We start from the raw sequence: 15387 nt of genomic DNA, 5'->3' as shown, positions 1-15387 counted from the left end.
GCCCTTCCTGACGCAACTCCCAAGAGAGTTGTGTCTCCTCCCGGAATCGAAACAGCTTTCCCTTGTTAGGCAAATGTGTAATAAGCCAAAGATGTTACACTGCCTCATGAATATACAGTACTACTGTGAAATACAGCTACTGTCCACCTTTGGGCTCTCTAACAGTCTGTTTCAGTTCTATAATGTTCTTGTATTTCCTCATCATCGATAACCAAGTCCTTTCATTTAAAATACATATTACATTTATAAAGTCCCCCCTACTCACATCTTACGCCAGAAATATCGAAAGTGAAATTATTAAAAGTAGCTTCGATAAAAATATGAACGTGATCGCAGGTCCAGTGTTCGTTAATGATGTTCCAGTGTCTCCGCCTCTGGATGTACATGGGTCAGGGAGAGTTTACAGCAAATTCAACAGGCAGGGCGGAACTGCTGTTTGCACTGAGGAGCACGTACAGCCTGGCACATACACACATCTAAACGGCTACGGTTAGTCTGCCAGCGTGAGAGGTTAAATCCCGAGGTTTTTTTTCCCAACGATAAGGCGGACATTATCGCGGCTTGTTTAATGCTGTTCTGGAGGTGTTTGAACTTCCCTCACATTTCCCCCCGACGCATTTCCACGAAGGGAGGCGGCAGCGGATCGCTCGGCAGCCATCTTTGGACCTGTCTGGGAGTGGGATCTGACTGCTCTGGCACCCCAGTTACTTGAAGGGTGGGGATTTTAACCTGTAACAATTCGCAAATGTGCGCGTTATAATCGACTGACAGCGTGAAGAACCACAAGGATTTGGCGCACGAAGTTGCCTCACTGGCGATGAAACGGAGGGGATACTTTTCAAATCCCAAACTGTTTTGAATTAGCGACATTCTCCACAGCGCTGAAGCCTGGCCTGTCAAAAGAGGGTGAGTTTCAGCTAACTGGCTAAGCTAACTTAGCAAACATAACAAACGTTAGCCTGCTAATTTAGCTTTTTCTGATAAGCGAGTTCTTACAGGTCGCGTAATTCTACATTATCCATGTTTATGTTCAGCTGTTCACGTCGTAAACACGACGCCAGTTATGCTTGGACTGTTTCGCCATATGACACGTAACTTGGCTAACGTTAAGTTTGGTGTGTGTAGCTGACATCACACTCCCAAGGCAGAATCACTCCCAAGCTGCTGTCTCTTTATATTTCCGTCTTTTTGATGTGATTTTTTTTTTTACATGACGCTTAAAACCGCTGTGGGAAAGTGTTAGCTTTTAATGAATCCCAAACCAAATAATCTGTGAAATTCCGGTTGTTTTGAAACTCTAGGAGGAGGAGACAGGTAAAAACGCAGCAGGTAATGCTGCGCTGCTGTTTGCCTCACCAATCTTAGTTTGGGCAAACGCTGGATAATTTAAAGGTTTTCAGATCTATCGCCCTCATTCCTCTTGGGTAACTGGTGCCTAGTTACCAACTAACTTAATATACTTGAAGGCATAAAGATACACTGGCTACAATGTTACAGTGCCGTTTCTGTTTGTTTTTGGGTGAAACAGACGTAAACCCTGTGCTGTGTTGTGCCATAGATTGGCGTGCCAAACGGAGGTGTCTTAAATGACCTCCATTACTTTTACATTTGTTTAATGGGTTCTTCAATGTAATGAAAACTACCTGTATTTTTTTAAGTTACTTCTAGGACATGGAAAGAAAAATGTTTTACTCTCTTAAATTGCGGCACACTTAAGAAGGCGTGCCATTGCTGCAATACCAAGATAGACAGATAATCACTAGTGAAAATGCTCAGCAAGGCCCATTCCTACCTCCCTATAGCTGCACGAACAGGAAATGCTGAGAAATGCAGCGCAGTGAGGGCATACATTGGGAATTCCAGCCCTCCAGCTCTGTTGTCCTGTCCTGCTGCATTCTTGTGCATGCATTTGTGCAAGTTGGAACACCAGGGTATTTATATTGTTGTTGATCTTGTTGTTTGTGTTTGTTTTTTTCTCTCTTTTTTTAAATGAAAGTATCAGTTATCATCATTCACTTTTGTGCTCACATGTTCACAAGTTGAAAATGCTATCATGAGAAATGACAACAAAGCTCATTCATGAGAAACAATGTAGTGAAGAACAATGGCAATAAAGAGCCACAGTCCCACATGGTAATGGGGCTTTATTTCAGAGCTGTGGCTACAACTGTGTAGTATAGTGAGTTGTTCAGTGTTGTTGTGAGACAAAAGATGTCTGCTTGGAACTGGGGGCTGTTTCTCCCAGGCTGGGAAAGAAGTCTTGTGACTCTAGCGTCAGCCCTGCATCAGTTTGCAACTGATCATCTGAGCCGAATGGACTCAGTAAACTTTTCTCTGTGATCTTTTACAGTCTACATTAGTATTACAGTAGTGAAGCTGTTTCAAAGTGATAATGAAAAGTAAAGTCTTGAGCGTGGTGTTGCTGGCTTAGTATAATCTTTTATTAATTTCTGTATTTTTAAAAGGCAGAGACATCACGATAACCTGAAATTTAGTAGTTGATATCAATATCAGTAGAATTGCATGAGTCTCAATACCCAATTTGATGTACTTGGACATAAAATACCTTTAATTGCACAAAGTCATTTTAAATCACTGTCATGGTGCTTTAAAACATTATTTAAAATGTTAACATTTTATTGATGGTTAGCCACTGCAAACATTTAGGTGCATGAGTGATTTCACAATGGCAGTGCCAGGTGTCTCCAAAAAGAAGAAGTTAGTGTATTTCAGGATAATAACACAGTAGTTCCACACGCTACTCATACTGCCTTTTATATCAATGAGTAGAGCCTGCGCTATAGTGGCCGCTATAGTCGTAGCCATCTTCCATGTGTAGTTTTTCCTGGGCTCATGGGCGTCCTCCTCCTCCTCCTTCATCATGTAAAGATAGACTGGAACACTTGTAGGCGTTTTTGCCCCCATCACTTCCAGAAGAGTCGATACATACTCTGCCAGCGACTTTTGGCTGCTCCATTATTTCCTAAGGGTCGCCACAGCAGATGGATCGGTATGTTTGTTTTGGCACAGATTTTACACTAAATTACCTTCCTGACACTACCTCTCCATTTATCTTTGCTTGGCACTAGGCTTATACTAGCTTGTGACTCCTTAAACTAAGTTTAGTGTCTCCACTCGGTTTCAAACCGGGTATCTTTTGCGTATAAGGTGAATGTGTTACTACACGATGGAGCAATTATGGTGATGTACTGAAAAAAACGAACTAACAAAATAACTGTTGTTGGGGTTTTTTTTTCATAATTTTGGTATTGGCTTTGCTGACATCATGAAGAGCTAAACATGTTAACCCCCATAACCCCAGTAAAATTATATTGAGCTTTTGATATATTATGTTAATCCACACACCCTACTGTGATTATTTTTTGGTTATTTTGATCTATTTATTTATTTGTTTAATTTGTTTACATTCTCGAGAAGGCGGCGCACTTGACTGCTTCCAGTAAGACACCACTTATGAAAAGGCACGCTGCTTTTCAGATGTCATTTTCCCACATGGTGTGAATCACAAACAAGTAATTTATTTTAATTGTAATGAGTGTTTCTGTTGTGGATATTTCAAAGTCAGGGCAAAGGAAAACTAAGCCGTTATTGTGGTATGACACCACTTTGAATAAGTGGTTTCAAACAATACTTTTAATAAACTAATAAATATAACCTTTAAATTTTTTTTTTTTTTTTTGCTGAACAAACCCTTTAATCACTTTTAGGAAGATGCATGTACGCTGTTTGCTGCGTTTGAGAATGTGTTTTCCATGTACCTGCAGGTTTAACCAGTCATCCCGTCACTGGAATGCTGAGTTTTCCTTCAGTCATTAACACTGTGAAGGTGCTCAATTTCTCTTCCACGTTCAGGCTGGAGATGGGCAGCTCTCAGGCACGTCTTTGTATCCTCCTCACATCTTTTTGTGTACACACCAGTCACTGAAGGTGTGAGGCCAGTTTTGTTGGGACATGGCCCACTGATTTCATTGCTGTGGTTACTATGGAAACAGGAGACTTATCTCTTGCTACCTCAGGATTTCTGACATCATGGTTAAGTTCATGCTTTGTTTAGCCTTCTCATGCCCACATTATTAGGCATGTCTGTTGCTCATCCGAACAACTAAGAGCTTTCTCACTTATATAGCCTTCTAATATGATATAATCAGTGTTAAGAAGTATTATTAGTAATTCAGCGTTTATGTGAATATTACTTCACAACATCCACATTTCCTTTTCTTGCAGTGTGCTGTGCTTCACAGTCCATACAGTGTTGCTGTAGCTTTCTAATTTAGAATAGCAATGCATGTATACATCTCTGCTAGTGTGTTTACTCTTGTTTTTTTTCTTGTACTTTCAGTTCTGAACACATGAAACCACTGTCCTGCAGATGAGTCATCAGTGGGGGCTTTCACGTCGCTGTCGCAGACCCAGATAGTTCCTGGCGGCAGCGGCATTGCCCCCAACCCCTAATTATGCCCAATAACAGTCGGGCGGGGAACCTCAAGGACCCCGAAATTGCTGAACTCTTCTTCAAGGAGGACCCAGAAAAGCTCTTTACGGATCTTCATGAAATTGGACATGGCAGCTTTGGTGCTGTATATTTTGTGAGTATTTAACAACACATGCATACAGACATACCCACAAATCAATTAGATGCGTGTGATGGATTTAGAAGGTTTTAATACAGCATATATTGTACAGATATTACGCCTAAACTTTGCTTATGTTAGTCAGCTTAGAGAGAACTGATTACCATAATGTTGTTCCCATGTTGCCCCAACATGTCTGCTTGTAGCTGTTGTGCATGTGACTTAATACAGATTGGCTCAGGTATCATGATATCACAATGGGGCTTTTTAATGTTGATTTTTCAAAGCACATAGATATAATTTAATCTTTACAGTTTCATAATGCAAAGTTAATTAAGCTATATTGAAGTAGGACCTTTATTATGTTGCCTTATTTATCTCGTCGTAGCTTAAATCACAAAAATCTTGACAATCAGTTTTATGTAATGTGTTTATTATTCAGGCACGGGACGTGCAGACAAATGATGTGGTGGCCATCAAGAAGATGTCATATAGTGGGAAGCAATCCAGTGAGGTATGATGACCTCAACTGTTCTATATTAGGTTAATAAACTGTTTACTCATGAATGTTACTTGTTCTTGCTGTAACAGTCCTTTTTTGTTGTTTTACTGTTGTCCCAGAAATGGCAAGACATAATCAAAGAAGTGAAATTCCTGCAACGAATACAACACCCAAACACCATAGAGTACAAAGGATGCTACCTACGAGAGCACACTGCATGGGTGAGGTTCTACAACATTGTGTTAATGATGATGATCTTGATGTAAGACCAATATTTATTAATTATTTAAGGGCCAAATAAAAATTCACACAAAGCACTTCTGATTTCCTTACAGCTGGTAATGGAGTATTGCCTTGGCTCTGCTTCCGATTTGTTAGAAGGTGAGTTGAAAACTTTGGAAGAAATTACATTCCTGTATTTGCCATTTTATCCCCATCACCTTTTTTCTTGATTTACATCACTTATTATACATCTTCAGTTCACAAGAAACCTCTGCAGGAAGTTGAAATAGCTGCAATTACACATGGTGCTCTTCAAGGTTTGGCTTATCTTCACTCCCAAAACCTGATTCACCGGTGAGTGTTTTAAGTTTTTTTAGGAGCATGCTGTGCACAGATTGCTTTTGCCCTCAAGCACTGTGTCTTTTACGTCTTGATATAACCATTTCCTCTCATGTGTTTGACAGAGATATCAAGGCAGGAAACATCTTGCTGACAGAGCCAGGGCAGGTAAAACTAGCAGATTTTGGCTCTGCTTCCATCGCCTGTCCTGCGAACTCCTTCGTTGGGACTCCATATTGGTAAAATTCAAAACATCTTACTATAATGATTTATCTATATATGTCTGTATATACCCTATCTCCTTCTTAACAGATGGGCAATCTGTTTACAAGAACATTGTCGCATATTAAACATAATTAACATCTATATGTGAAAAAAAACTTCTAAATCCCAATTCTTTTCACTAAATATGGAAAGAAATGCTGCCAGACTAATGTTATTGCTACTTTCACTCTGCGAGCAGCCAAGTTACCAGTGACCAATCATGGCCAGCGATATTGTCACAGCGTCATGGATAAAGTGCATTGCGTGAACAGAGTTGAGGCCAACTCAATTTTTACTTGTTGAGATTCAGATCCATCACATAGCGACGGCTGTCAGGTGCCCATTTGCAGCTTCACATCCCTGCATTCCACTGGAATATGAACTGTAGCCAAGTGGGGTTTTTTTTGTTGTTGTTGTTGTTGTTGTTTATGTTTGTCAAACCACCTGCATATTTTTTATATAGTATATTAAACCATCATTTACAAGTTAGCATTGTGAATGTGATGCCTTCTTTGTTTTTTGTTATTTTTTTCAGGATGGCCCCAGAAGTAATTTTAGCCATGGATGAAGGTCAATATGACGGAAAGGTGGATATTTGGTCTATGGGTATAACCTGCATTGAATTAGGTATGTCCTAGCTCCTTTGCTGTAGCATTGTTAGAATTCACACATCTGCTTTTATACTTCAGTTAAGTGCTCACAGTCAGCAGCAGTGTTTCTCACACCATTAGGTTCATTCAGTTACTGATGTGGCTTTTTCTTCTTTCACCCTCACTTTCCTTGTATGCATTTCTTAATGTAACCTGTTTCTTGGTTCATAGCTGAGAGGAAGCCGCCACTCTTTAACATGAATGCAATGAGTGCCTTATACCATATAGCACAGAATGACAGCCCCACACTGCAGTCGAGTGAATGGTGAGTTTAGAATTGGATCCATATTTTGTTTTTCAAATTGAATAATGTCTATTTATGTTCTACTACATTCTAAACTTTGTTCATATATGATCTCACAACTGTAGGACGGACTATTTCCGAAACTTTGTAGATTCTTGCCTTCAGAAATTACCCCAGGATAGGCCAAACTCTGAGGAGCTCCTAAAGGTAATCAGCCAAAAATGATTGTGACCGATTTGTTATTCGTTGTGATGAATCCTTATAGACACATTAAAATTCATGAATTTAACGCAAAATGGCTTTTCTGTTGCTCCTCCAGCATGCATTTGTCCAGCGTGAGCGACCTGAATCGGTTTTAATAGACTTGATAAACCGGACAAAGGATGCAGTACGGGAGCTAGACAATCTGCAGTATCGCAAGATGAAGAAGATCTTGTTTCAGGAAGTCCACAATGGCCCAACAACACAAGATGAAGAGGAGGTCTGTTTGAAATTGTGTTAACCCCTCCTTGCTTGCCTCTCTCCCTTTCATATTATTGTGTCCTCTGACACAACATGTGTTGTAATCTTGTTACTTTCTACTTTATTTTACTTTTAGGAGCCAGAACCAAGTGTGAGTAGGACTGGTACAGTGAACAGTGTAGGGAGCAACCAATCCATCCCCAGTATGTCAATCAGTGCCAGTTCGCAGAGCAGCTCTGTTAATAGTTTAACAGATGCAGGCGATGACAAAAGTGAGGCAGACATCGAAGGGGACCACACAGTAATGTCCAACAGCTCTGTCATACATGTCAAACAAGTAAGACATCTTTCTTTCATTTGTCTTTCACTTTACATTATTGAGTAAAGTGTTATTAGTATTATTCTCACTGGAGGTATTGTTTAGATTGGTTCTAAATAGCCTGCAATGTCTGTATTGTTGTGCACCTTTTAGGGAGAAGAGACGTGTAACCAAGATTTACAGACTCACAACCAGCCAACTGAGCAGCAGTCTCCTCCTCCACACACGCCACGGCCAAGAAGAAACCGTGAACACTTTGCCACAATACGCACAGCTTCAGTGGTAATGATGCTATCATTTCATTTGTACATCATTGTTAAAGAAGTGTTTAATATCTCAGATAACCATGCATATACCTGCTGGGTGTTTCTGTGATTGTAAAAAGGCAAAAATATTTTCACCCAGTGTCCTCGTGATTATTAGAAGCTTTTACCTTAAGGCTAGCAATATATTTTTTCATGTAATCATCAGAAGTGTTTTGAACAAGCAATGAAATCTATTTACAATACTTGTGTGCCTTATAAACTTCATGTCTAAAGATAAGTATTTTGTCTTGTGTTTGCTAGCTCACTCGCCAGATTAAGGAGCATGAGCAAGATTCTGAGTTAAGAGAGCAGATATTAGGCTACAAGCGCATGAGGCGACAGCATCAAAAACAGCTGATGGCTCTGGAAAACAAGCTGAAGACTGAAATGGATGAGAACAGACTCCGTCTGGACAAGGAGCTGGAGAATCAGAGGAATAGCTTCGCCCAAGAGATGGAGAAACTGATCAAGAAACACCAGGCGTCCATGGAGAAAGATGTATGCTTTCAGCTTCTAAGTGTTCATTAAGTGTTACCATTCACTCACTGTTATTGTGCATAGAAAAAACTGATTATATTTGTTTCTTTATCAGGCAAAAACCTTTAGCAATGATGAAAAGAAGTTCCAGCAACACATCCAGAGTCAACAGAAAAAAGAGCTCAACAGCTTTCTTGAAAACCAGAAACGGGAATACAAACTTCGCAAGGAGCAACTTAAAGAGGCAGGCAGATTGATGTTACAGACACAGAAATACATACAGATTTCTTTTTTCTTTTTAAACTAGCAGTTAGTAAACATTAATCAGTATAATTTAAGTGCTGGTAGTGACCTTCAATCTGTTATTACTTTAGGAATTGAATGAAAACCAGTCAACTCCCAAGAAAGAAAAGCAGGAGTGGTTGTCAAAACAGAAGGAGAACTTCCAAAACTATCAAGCAGAAGAAGAGGCCAATTTACAGCGCAGACAGAGGCAGTATCTGGAACTAGAATGCCGCAGGTTCAAAAGGAGGATTTTGACTACTCGCCACAGAATCGAAAAGGATCTATTGCGAGAGGTCTGTACCTTTCTCTACCACTATACTGTTGAACAGTATGTTACAAATATTAAGTAATCCACAAACTAAAAATGGTGTGTTGTTCTGGAAGTAATTTTGTCTCGTCACTGTTGTTTATCTCCATTTGGACATCATTAGGAGCTAAGCAAGCGTCAAACGCAGAAGGACTTGGAACATGCTATGCTTCTCCGGCACCACGAGTCCATGCAAGAGTTGGAGTTCCGCCAGCTAAACAACATCCAAAAGACGAGGGCTGAGCTGATCCGACTACAGCACCATACGGAGCTTACCAATCAGCAGGAGTACAACAAGCGAAGGGAGAGAGAACTTAGACGCAAACATGCTATGGAGGTTCGCCAGCAACCCAAAAGTCTCAAGGTCAGGAAAAGTTTCTGAGCATGGGTGTATATTAAATATTCAGATACTGATTTTAGTAATAGTGCTTGTCTACGCACTATTTGAATTATACTTCATCATGCTTGGGTCAGGACTAGCTGGAAAAAAGATGCACAGATTTTGGAATAAAATGTCAGCCTCAGAATCAGGAGTGCCCAGCTTTATACCTCTTGATATTTTACCGTTTTAATTAAAAGAAAACAACAACAAATTGAATAGGCCGTAACCCAGAATTACTTTAGTGTAGTGCTTTGTTTTCTGGTTGTACTTCCTCACTTCTAAGCATGCTAGCTATTATCTGTAGATAATATAGTATTTACTCCTTTCTCTACAATCTAGTCCAAAGAGCTACAGATCAAGAAGCAGTTCCAGGACACTTGCAAGATCCAGACCAGGCAGTATAAAGCACTGAGGAACCATCTGCTGGAGACGACACCAAAGTCAGAGCACAAAGCTGTCCTTAAACGGCTGAAGCAAGAGCAGCACCGCAAACTTGCCATTTTGGCCGAGCAGTATGACCACTCTATCAATGAAATGCTTTCTACTCAGGCGGTGAGTCTGGTAAAACTGTAAGACTGTTAGTCTCTTACCTGTAATGGATATGGCCACATCAGTAATAGTTGAGTATATGTTTTACTGCTTGGACCCTGAATGTGATCTTCTCGCTGGTCTTAGCTTCGTCTGGATGAGACTCAGGAGACTCAGGTCCAAGCCCTACGAATGCAGCTACAGCAAGAGCTGGAGCTTCTCAATGCCTACCAGAGCAAGATCAAGATGCAGACAGATGCCCAGCATGAGCGTGAAAAGAAAGATCTGGAGCAGAGGGTGTCACTCCGAAGGGCCCTGCTGGAAACAAAGGTTCTCCACCATAAATTATGTTCATGTTAAGATTTACATTTATATTTTCTTAAGCTACTGAGTCTCAGAGTTTGAATGTAAAGGGGCAAAATGCTCCTACCTTCAGTTAATCCAGTTTGTTTTACATGCAATGTGGGTGAAGTGGCGATGGGATTTACATGAGGTCAGTGGCCTTCTCGTCGTTATAATCATAAAGAGTTAATTTGTCTTGCCATACGAGCTGCAACGTGATTAAAATGAGAGAAAGGGAAACCAATAATGTCCACTGTGTACATGTTTACTATATACCTTTAAGCAGGTTAAAAAAAGGGGGGAAACTCTGGTATAGTAGAGAGTGTCCTGGCATTTTAAGAGTCCTGAACATTACTTTAGTTGCCATGTTTGTAAGCCATAACAGTATTGCGACCAGTTTAATATGAATTTCATTTTTTTCCTCCTTTTCTGCTATAGATTGAGGAAGAAATGCAGTCCTTGCAGAATGAATGCTCAGAGCGAATCCAGAGCGTGCTGGAACGCCAAGCCAGAGAAGTTGAGGCTTTTGACTCTGAGAGTATGCGCCTAGGCTTTAGCAACATGGTGCTATCAAACATCTCTCCAGAGGCCATGGGCAATAACTTTCCGGGGGCTCAAGTAAGTTGGTGTCAACATCAGCAGCAGCACCCATCTGGAAGCTCTCAAGGTGCACACTGGGGCAGCAGCAGCTCAGGTGCAGGGTTCAGTCACCAAGGCAGTCACCATCGATATCACTCCAGTCCAGGAGGGGCATCTATGCAGCATGGCTGGGGACAGGGCATACAGGGAGGAGGGGATTCGACACCATGGGGCCACCCATCAGCTGGAGTTCTGGGCGCACGCACTAGTGGTATTCAGAACAGCCCCCAGGGGATGGGAAGGACACCCTCGGGAGGGCACAGTGAGCAGGGAATGAGCAGGAGCACCAGTGTGACCTCTCAAATATCTAACGGGTCCCACCTCTCCTACACATAGATCCCTCATCAGCCATGGAATCAAGAATCCGAGTGCGCGGAATCTAAAAACACATCAAGGCAGAGCTCTATTGCGCTGTCTCTCTCAGACACTACCCCACCATTTACCATTTCTCCCATGTACAGATGTGGATGTGTGATGAAATAAATGTTGCTCAGGTCAAAAGGGCTGGAAAAAGCACAGCCCGCCCTCACGGCAGTTTATCGGCACACATACAGATCCTTAAAATTTATGTTACATAAGCAGTTTGAGTGTCAATATGTTACTTTCATTTGTGTTTAGTTACAGTTCTCTCCTAAGGAGGATTTAAAAGAATAAAATAAACAAACAAAAAAAAAACATAAGTTTGTGCTATTCACAGCCATTGCTCTCATTTTGCACATGAAACACTGTTAAAAGCCTTTGACATGTGTTAATTTTGTCCTTTTTTAAATGTATCAAACAATCACAGAACTGATTTTATTCAGGACCTCCCTTCTTCACTCTCCCCATTCGTATTCAGTAGTACACTGGGCAATTGTTTGATGGTGGTTACAAACGCAGCAGAGTGAGTGAAGATGCTTGTGATGCAAGCCTGCTGTAATGGTCGTCATGATGACTTCGATTCCTCTTATCTTAGTTTTATTTTCTCTACCAAAACGAAACATTACAGATTCAGAGCCAAATAATCTAGTCTTAACTGTTTCACACATATGCTACAACTATCCTACAGTGCCTTTTTAACCTATGATAACTGAAATTAGTCTCAGATCTTTATAGTTTAAATTTCCTTCTTCCATTTCTTATCAGTGTTAGCTTCTTTTGTTTAGCCTATTTTAGCAGGTTTTCAGACATTTTCCTCAGATTCTCATATTCAGTACAGTTTAAGTCCTATGTATGTCGAGAAACAGAACATTACTGGTGCATATCTGCAACCAGTTTTCATGCCTTCACATGGTACTTGAGGGGGAAACCCCTGCGTTACAGAGAATGTCACTGTACATGTTCTCAGAAGGAATTGTGACTTATTGGCCTTCATAAAGAATCCTAATAGACATCTGTTTATTTTTATTAGTGCCTTTTAAAACTGCTGCCTTGTTCAAAGCACTTTATACAACTAAATGTGTGTGAGATTTAATAGTTGACTTCTTTTCGCAAAGCACCTGGTGAGTGATCATTGGTACGCGTGTTGTTAAGTTTAGGAGTCAGACTTAGATGTGCTGTGATCCATTTTCTTTTTTTCTTTAGAGCAATTTCCCAAGTACAGAGTACAACTACACCAATACAATTTTAACTAAGGAGATTGCCAGTCAGTGAAGCTATGGCTGTTGTTGCTCTCAGTTGTTTATGTTAAATTCCGAGTGAAGAGAATATGTGAGGATGGTGCTTTTTTGTGTGTGTGCGTATGTTTTGGCTAGAGTTTCTATGAACTGATGTGAGTAAACTGGAGAGTTTATTATGGCGGGCAGGAAGTTAGAGTTAATTGTCATGACCATAACAGCAGGCTTGGCACAACTAAATCTGAAAACACTGGGCCCAAGTAAGCAACACTAATAATTTAAAAGGTGCTAAGTTAATAATGTTACACCAAGTCATTGAACCCCAAAACTTGGGTGACTGAATCGAGCACATGCTTGCATTTTGACGTTGTAGCATGTAAAACTTAGTCAGTGCATAGTTTAAAAAAAACACAAACCAAGTGCGAAATACATGTGGCAAAAAAACACTTCCTTTCCTCCTCTGAATTATATTCATGTCTGCATTCTTTCTCTCTCTTCAGTTTGTAGTTAATGAACTATCGCTGGAGAAGTATGTTCCCATTTTACCTTTTAACAGCCTCTCCATTCAAGTGAGACTTGGCATTTTGACACTGAGAATATAAAACACTTTAAAGATAATTCTCTGGAGTTGGCAAAAGTGACTGCTCCTCCTCACAAAGCTGGAATTTATGTGTGTGTATGCGTGTGTATGGTTTTTTTTTTTGTTTTTGTTTGTTTTAATTGCAGGAATTTTAAATGTAAACCCACATTTTAAGAAAATAATTTCTAAAAACTGACAGACTACAGTGACATGTGTAAACCTTTCACGCTCAGAGTTTAGGTGTTAAGTTGTGTGGACATATCTCAATGTTACGCTTGGTTTGTGTACACTGACAAATTGCCTTTACTATCATCTTTAAATACCACTCGTTTAGTCACCATCTCTGAGTATTACCACTGCGGAGTTAGTTCTCTGTCGCTGCACACATTTGACCATTTGTCTCCATTCCACTCTGATTCAGAGCCGCCCTTTCTGGCTGGCTCTTTCTGAATGTTGTTTGTTGCTCTATTCCTATCATATTTGAGGACACACAAAAATGCTGGGATATTTTTCTTTCTAGGTGGGATTTTAACTTTCATTATGTATATATTCTGCCTAGAAAGTATGCATTGTATCAAGTTACATATGGTTTGGTCCCGAAACTTTTTTTTTTCTGTTATGCCAACTGATTAGTTCCAGCTACTGTAACAAAACAGGTTGTAGTCATTTTTTTTTCTTTTGAGTTATTCATGTTGTAAAGAAGATGAGAATGTATTTATCTTTATTGAATTGTTACTATATTCATAGGCCACGGCCAAGAGTTTGAATGTTAGGTCAATCAGACCTCACATAGATGCCAACTTTGTTTATGCGGACACATTTTGTTCACTTTTGTGTCATAGTTTTGTGTGAGGGAACCTGGATTTTGTTATCAGTCGAAAGACTTCTCCACCAGCCTGGATTAGATTTTGTTTTGTTTTATTTGTTTGACTTAACTTTCAGATATTTCTCCTACTGACTGAAAGCATGTAGGATATTGAACGAGAATCAGCGACAGAAAATAGCGATCCTTTTTATGGTCCAACACTGTGCCATACCTTAGTTGCCAAGCCCAGATACCACTGCATTTGTTTCATCTCCATGGTTGTAACCTATCATTGGGCTGACCACATGTAATGTATGAAACAAAACAACAAGGTTCTGGTGTAGTGGCCAAAGTAAAAAGGCTTGAAAAGATAATGGGGTGACAGGCAAATTCTGAAAAAGATATTGCATTTCTTTGAAGATGTCAGTATTGTTTGCCACATTACCACTACAACTTATAACCTATAATAAAATGTATAGATGGTGGAACTTGTTATTGAATGTCAGAGAGATTATGAAGATACTACATAAGATATGGTAAAGTACAAAAAGTGGATTTAAATCGTGTACAAATATTGATAAGCAGAATTAAAAATAGGATCAAATTTACTATATTGTTTGTATTGTATTTACTATTGTGTGGGCAGAGGGATATTGAACAGAAATCAGCTGTAATAAAGTAATTTTAGTATGGCTTACTTTGTGGTTGTGTATTTTTTTTTATGTATTTTGCTTCAATGATCACATTAAACACATTTATTTTTTTATTTTTTATAAAAGCCATGGTCAAGTGGAAATGAATAAGGCTGAGTCCATGAACAGAAACGGTTTAAAAGTACCCAGGTTGGAACCCTATTGACTGCCTTAATTGAACCAAAGATTCAACAAGGTGCTGGAAGCATTCCTCAGAGATTTTGGCCTTAATAGCATCACACAGTTGCCTCTGATTTGTCGGCTACACACATCCGTGATGCAAGTCTCCTGTTCCATCACATTACAAAGGTGCCCTGATCGTGTTTGGCTGGAGGTCATATCAGTACAGTAATCCCTTTGTCATGGTCATTGATCTAGATTTTTGACATGGAACATTATCTTGCTAGCAGAAGGTATTAGAAAATGGATTCACTTGAAGAGATGGACATGGTCGCCAATAATACTCATTATTCCATTAAAGGGCCCAAAGTGTGAAAAGAAAACGTTTCTGACATCATTACACCACCAGCACCAACATATGATACAAGGCAGGATGGATCCACAATGTCATGTTGTTTGTACCAAATTTTGTCCCTATGAATATGAACTCTTTTCCATACCATTCTTTGTGAACTCTAGACATGGTTGTGTGGCAAAATTCCAGGAGACCATCAATTTCTGAAACAGACCAGCCTGTCTGCCACCTCACAATGTTCAAAATCACCTTCCTTTCTCGTTCTGATCCTCGGTTTGACCTTTAGGCAAGCTTGACCAAGTTAACACGCCTGAGTAGTTGCTGTGTGATTGGTTGATTAGAAATTTACCTTGAGCAGTTGAACAGGTGTAACTAATAAAG

At 39.9% G+C, this 15387-nt stretch overlaps 1 protein-coding gene across 2 annotated transcripts; it reads left to right on the top strand.

Moving 5' to 3' along the window:
• The first annotated feature begins 460 nt into the window (after positions 1–460).
• taok1a (TAO kinase 1a) lies at positions 461–14523 on the top strand. 2 transcript variants are annotated; one of them, XM_065471927.1, is made up of 21 exons: positions 461–906; positions 3786–3895; positions 4361–4607; positions 5035–5106; positions 5214–5315; positions 5430–5475; positions 5574–5670; positions 5781–5894; positions 6455–6546; positions 6741–6834; positions 6939–7020; positions 7133–7294; positions 7412–7612; positions 7748–7876; positions 8161–8397; positions 8492–8620; positions 8751–8954; positions 9093–9332; positions 9690–9902; positions 10026–10208; positions 10659–14523. In XM_065471927.1, exons 3-21 carry the CDS (start codon positions 4476–4478, stop codon positions 11193–11195), a joined length of 3066 nt encoding a protein of 1021 aa, XP_065327999.1. In that variant the 5' UTR covers positions 461–906; positions 3786–3895; positions 4361–4475; the 3' UTR covers positions 11196–14523. The 2 variants fall into 2 exon arrangements, with proteins under 2 accessions (XP_065327999.1, XP_063348876.1); XM_063492806.1 differs by lacking the exon at positions 3786–3895.
• Positions 14524–15387: the final 864 nt, after the last annotated feature.

The sequence above is a fragment of the Pelmatolapia mariae genome, linkage group LG14, assembly GCF_036321145.2.
Source record: "Pelmatolapia mariae isolate MD_Pm_ZW linkage group LG14, Pm_UMD_F_2, whole genome shotgun sequence".
Lineage (NCBI taxonomy): Eukaryota > Metazoa > Chordata > Actinopteri > Cichliformes > Cichlidae > Pelmatolapia > Pelmatolapia mariae.
The sequence above is the reverse complement of the archived record's forward strand: the minus strand, read 5'-3'. Positions and strand labels throughout refer to the sequence as shown.

Coding starts and splice junctions, on each gene's coding strand:
- taok1a (XM_063492806.1), top strand. CDS start 4,476: ATGCCCAATAACAGTCGGGCGGGGAACCTCAAGGACCCCGAAATTGCT. Junction 4,608..5,034: donor GCTTTGGTGCTGTATATTTT/GTGAGTATTTAA, acceptor TTTATTATTCAG/GCACGGGACGTGCAGACAAA. Junction 7,295..7,411: donor CAACACAAGATGAAGAGGAG/GTCTGTTTGAAA, acceptor TTTTACTTTTAG/GAGCCAGAACCAAGTGTGAG.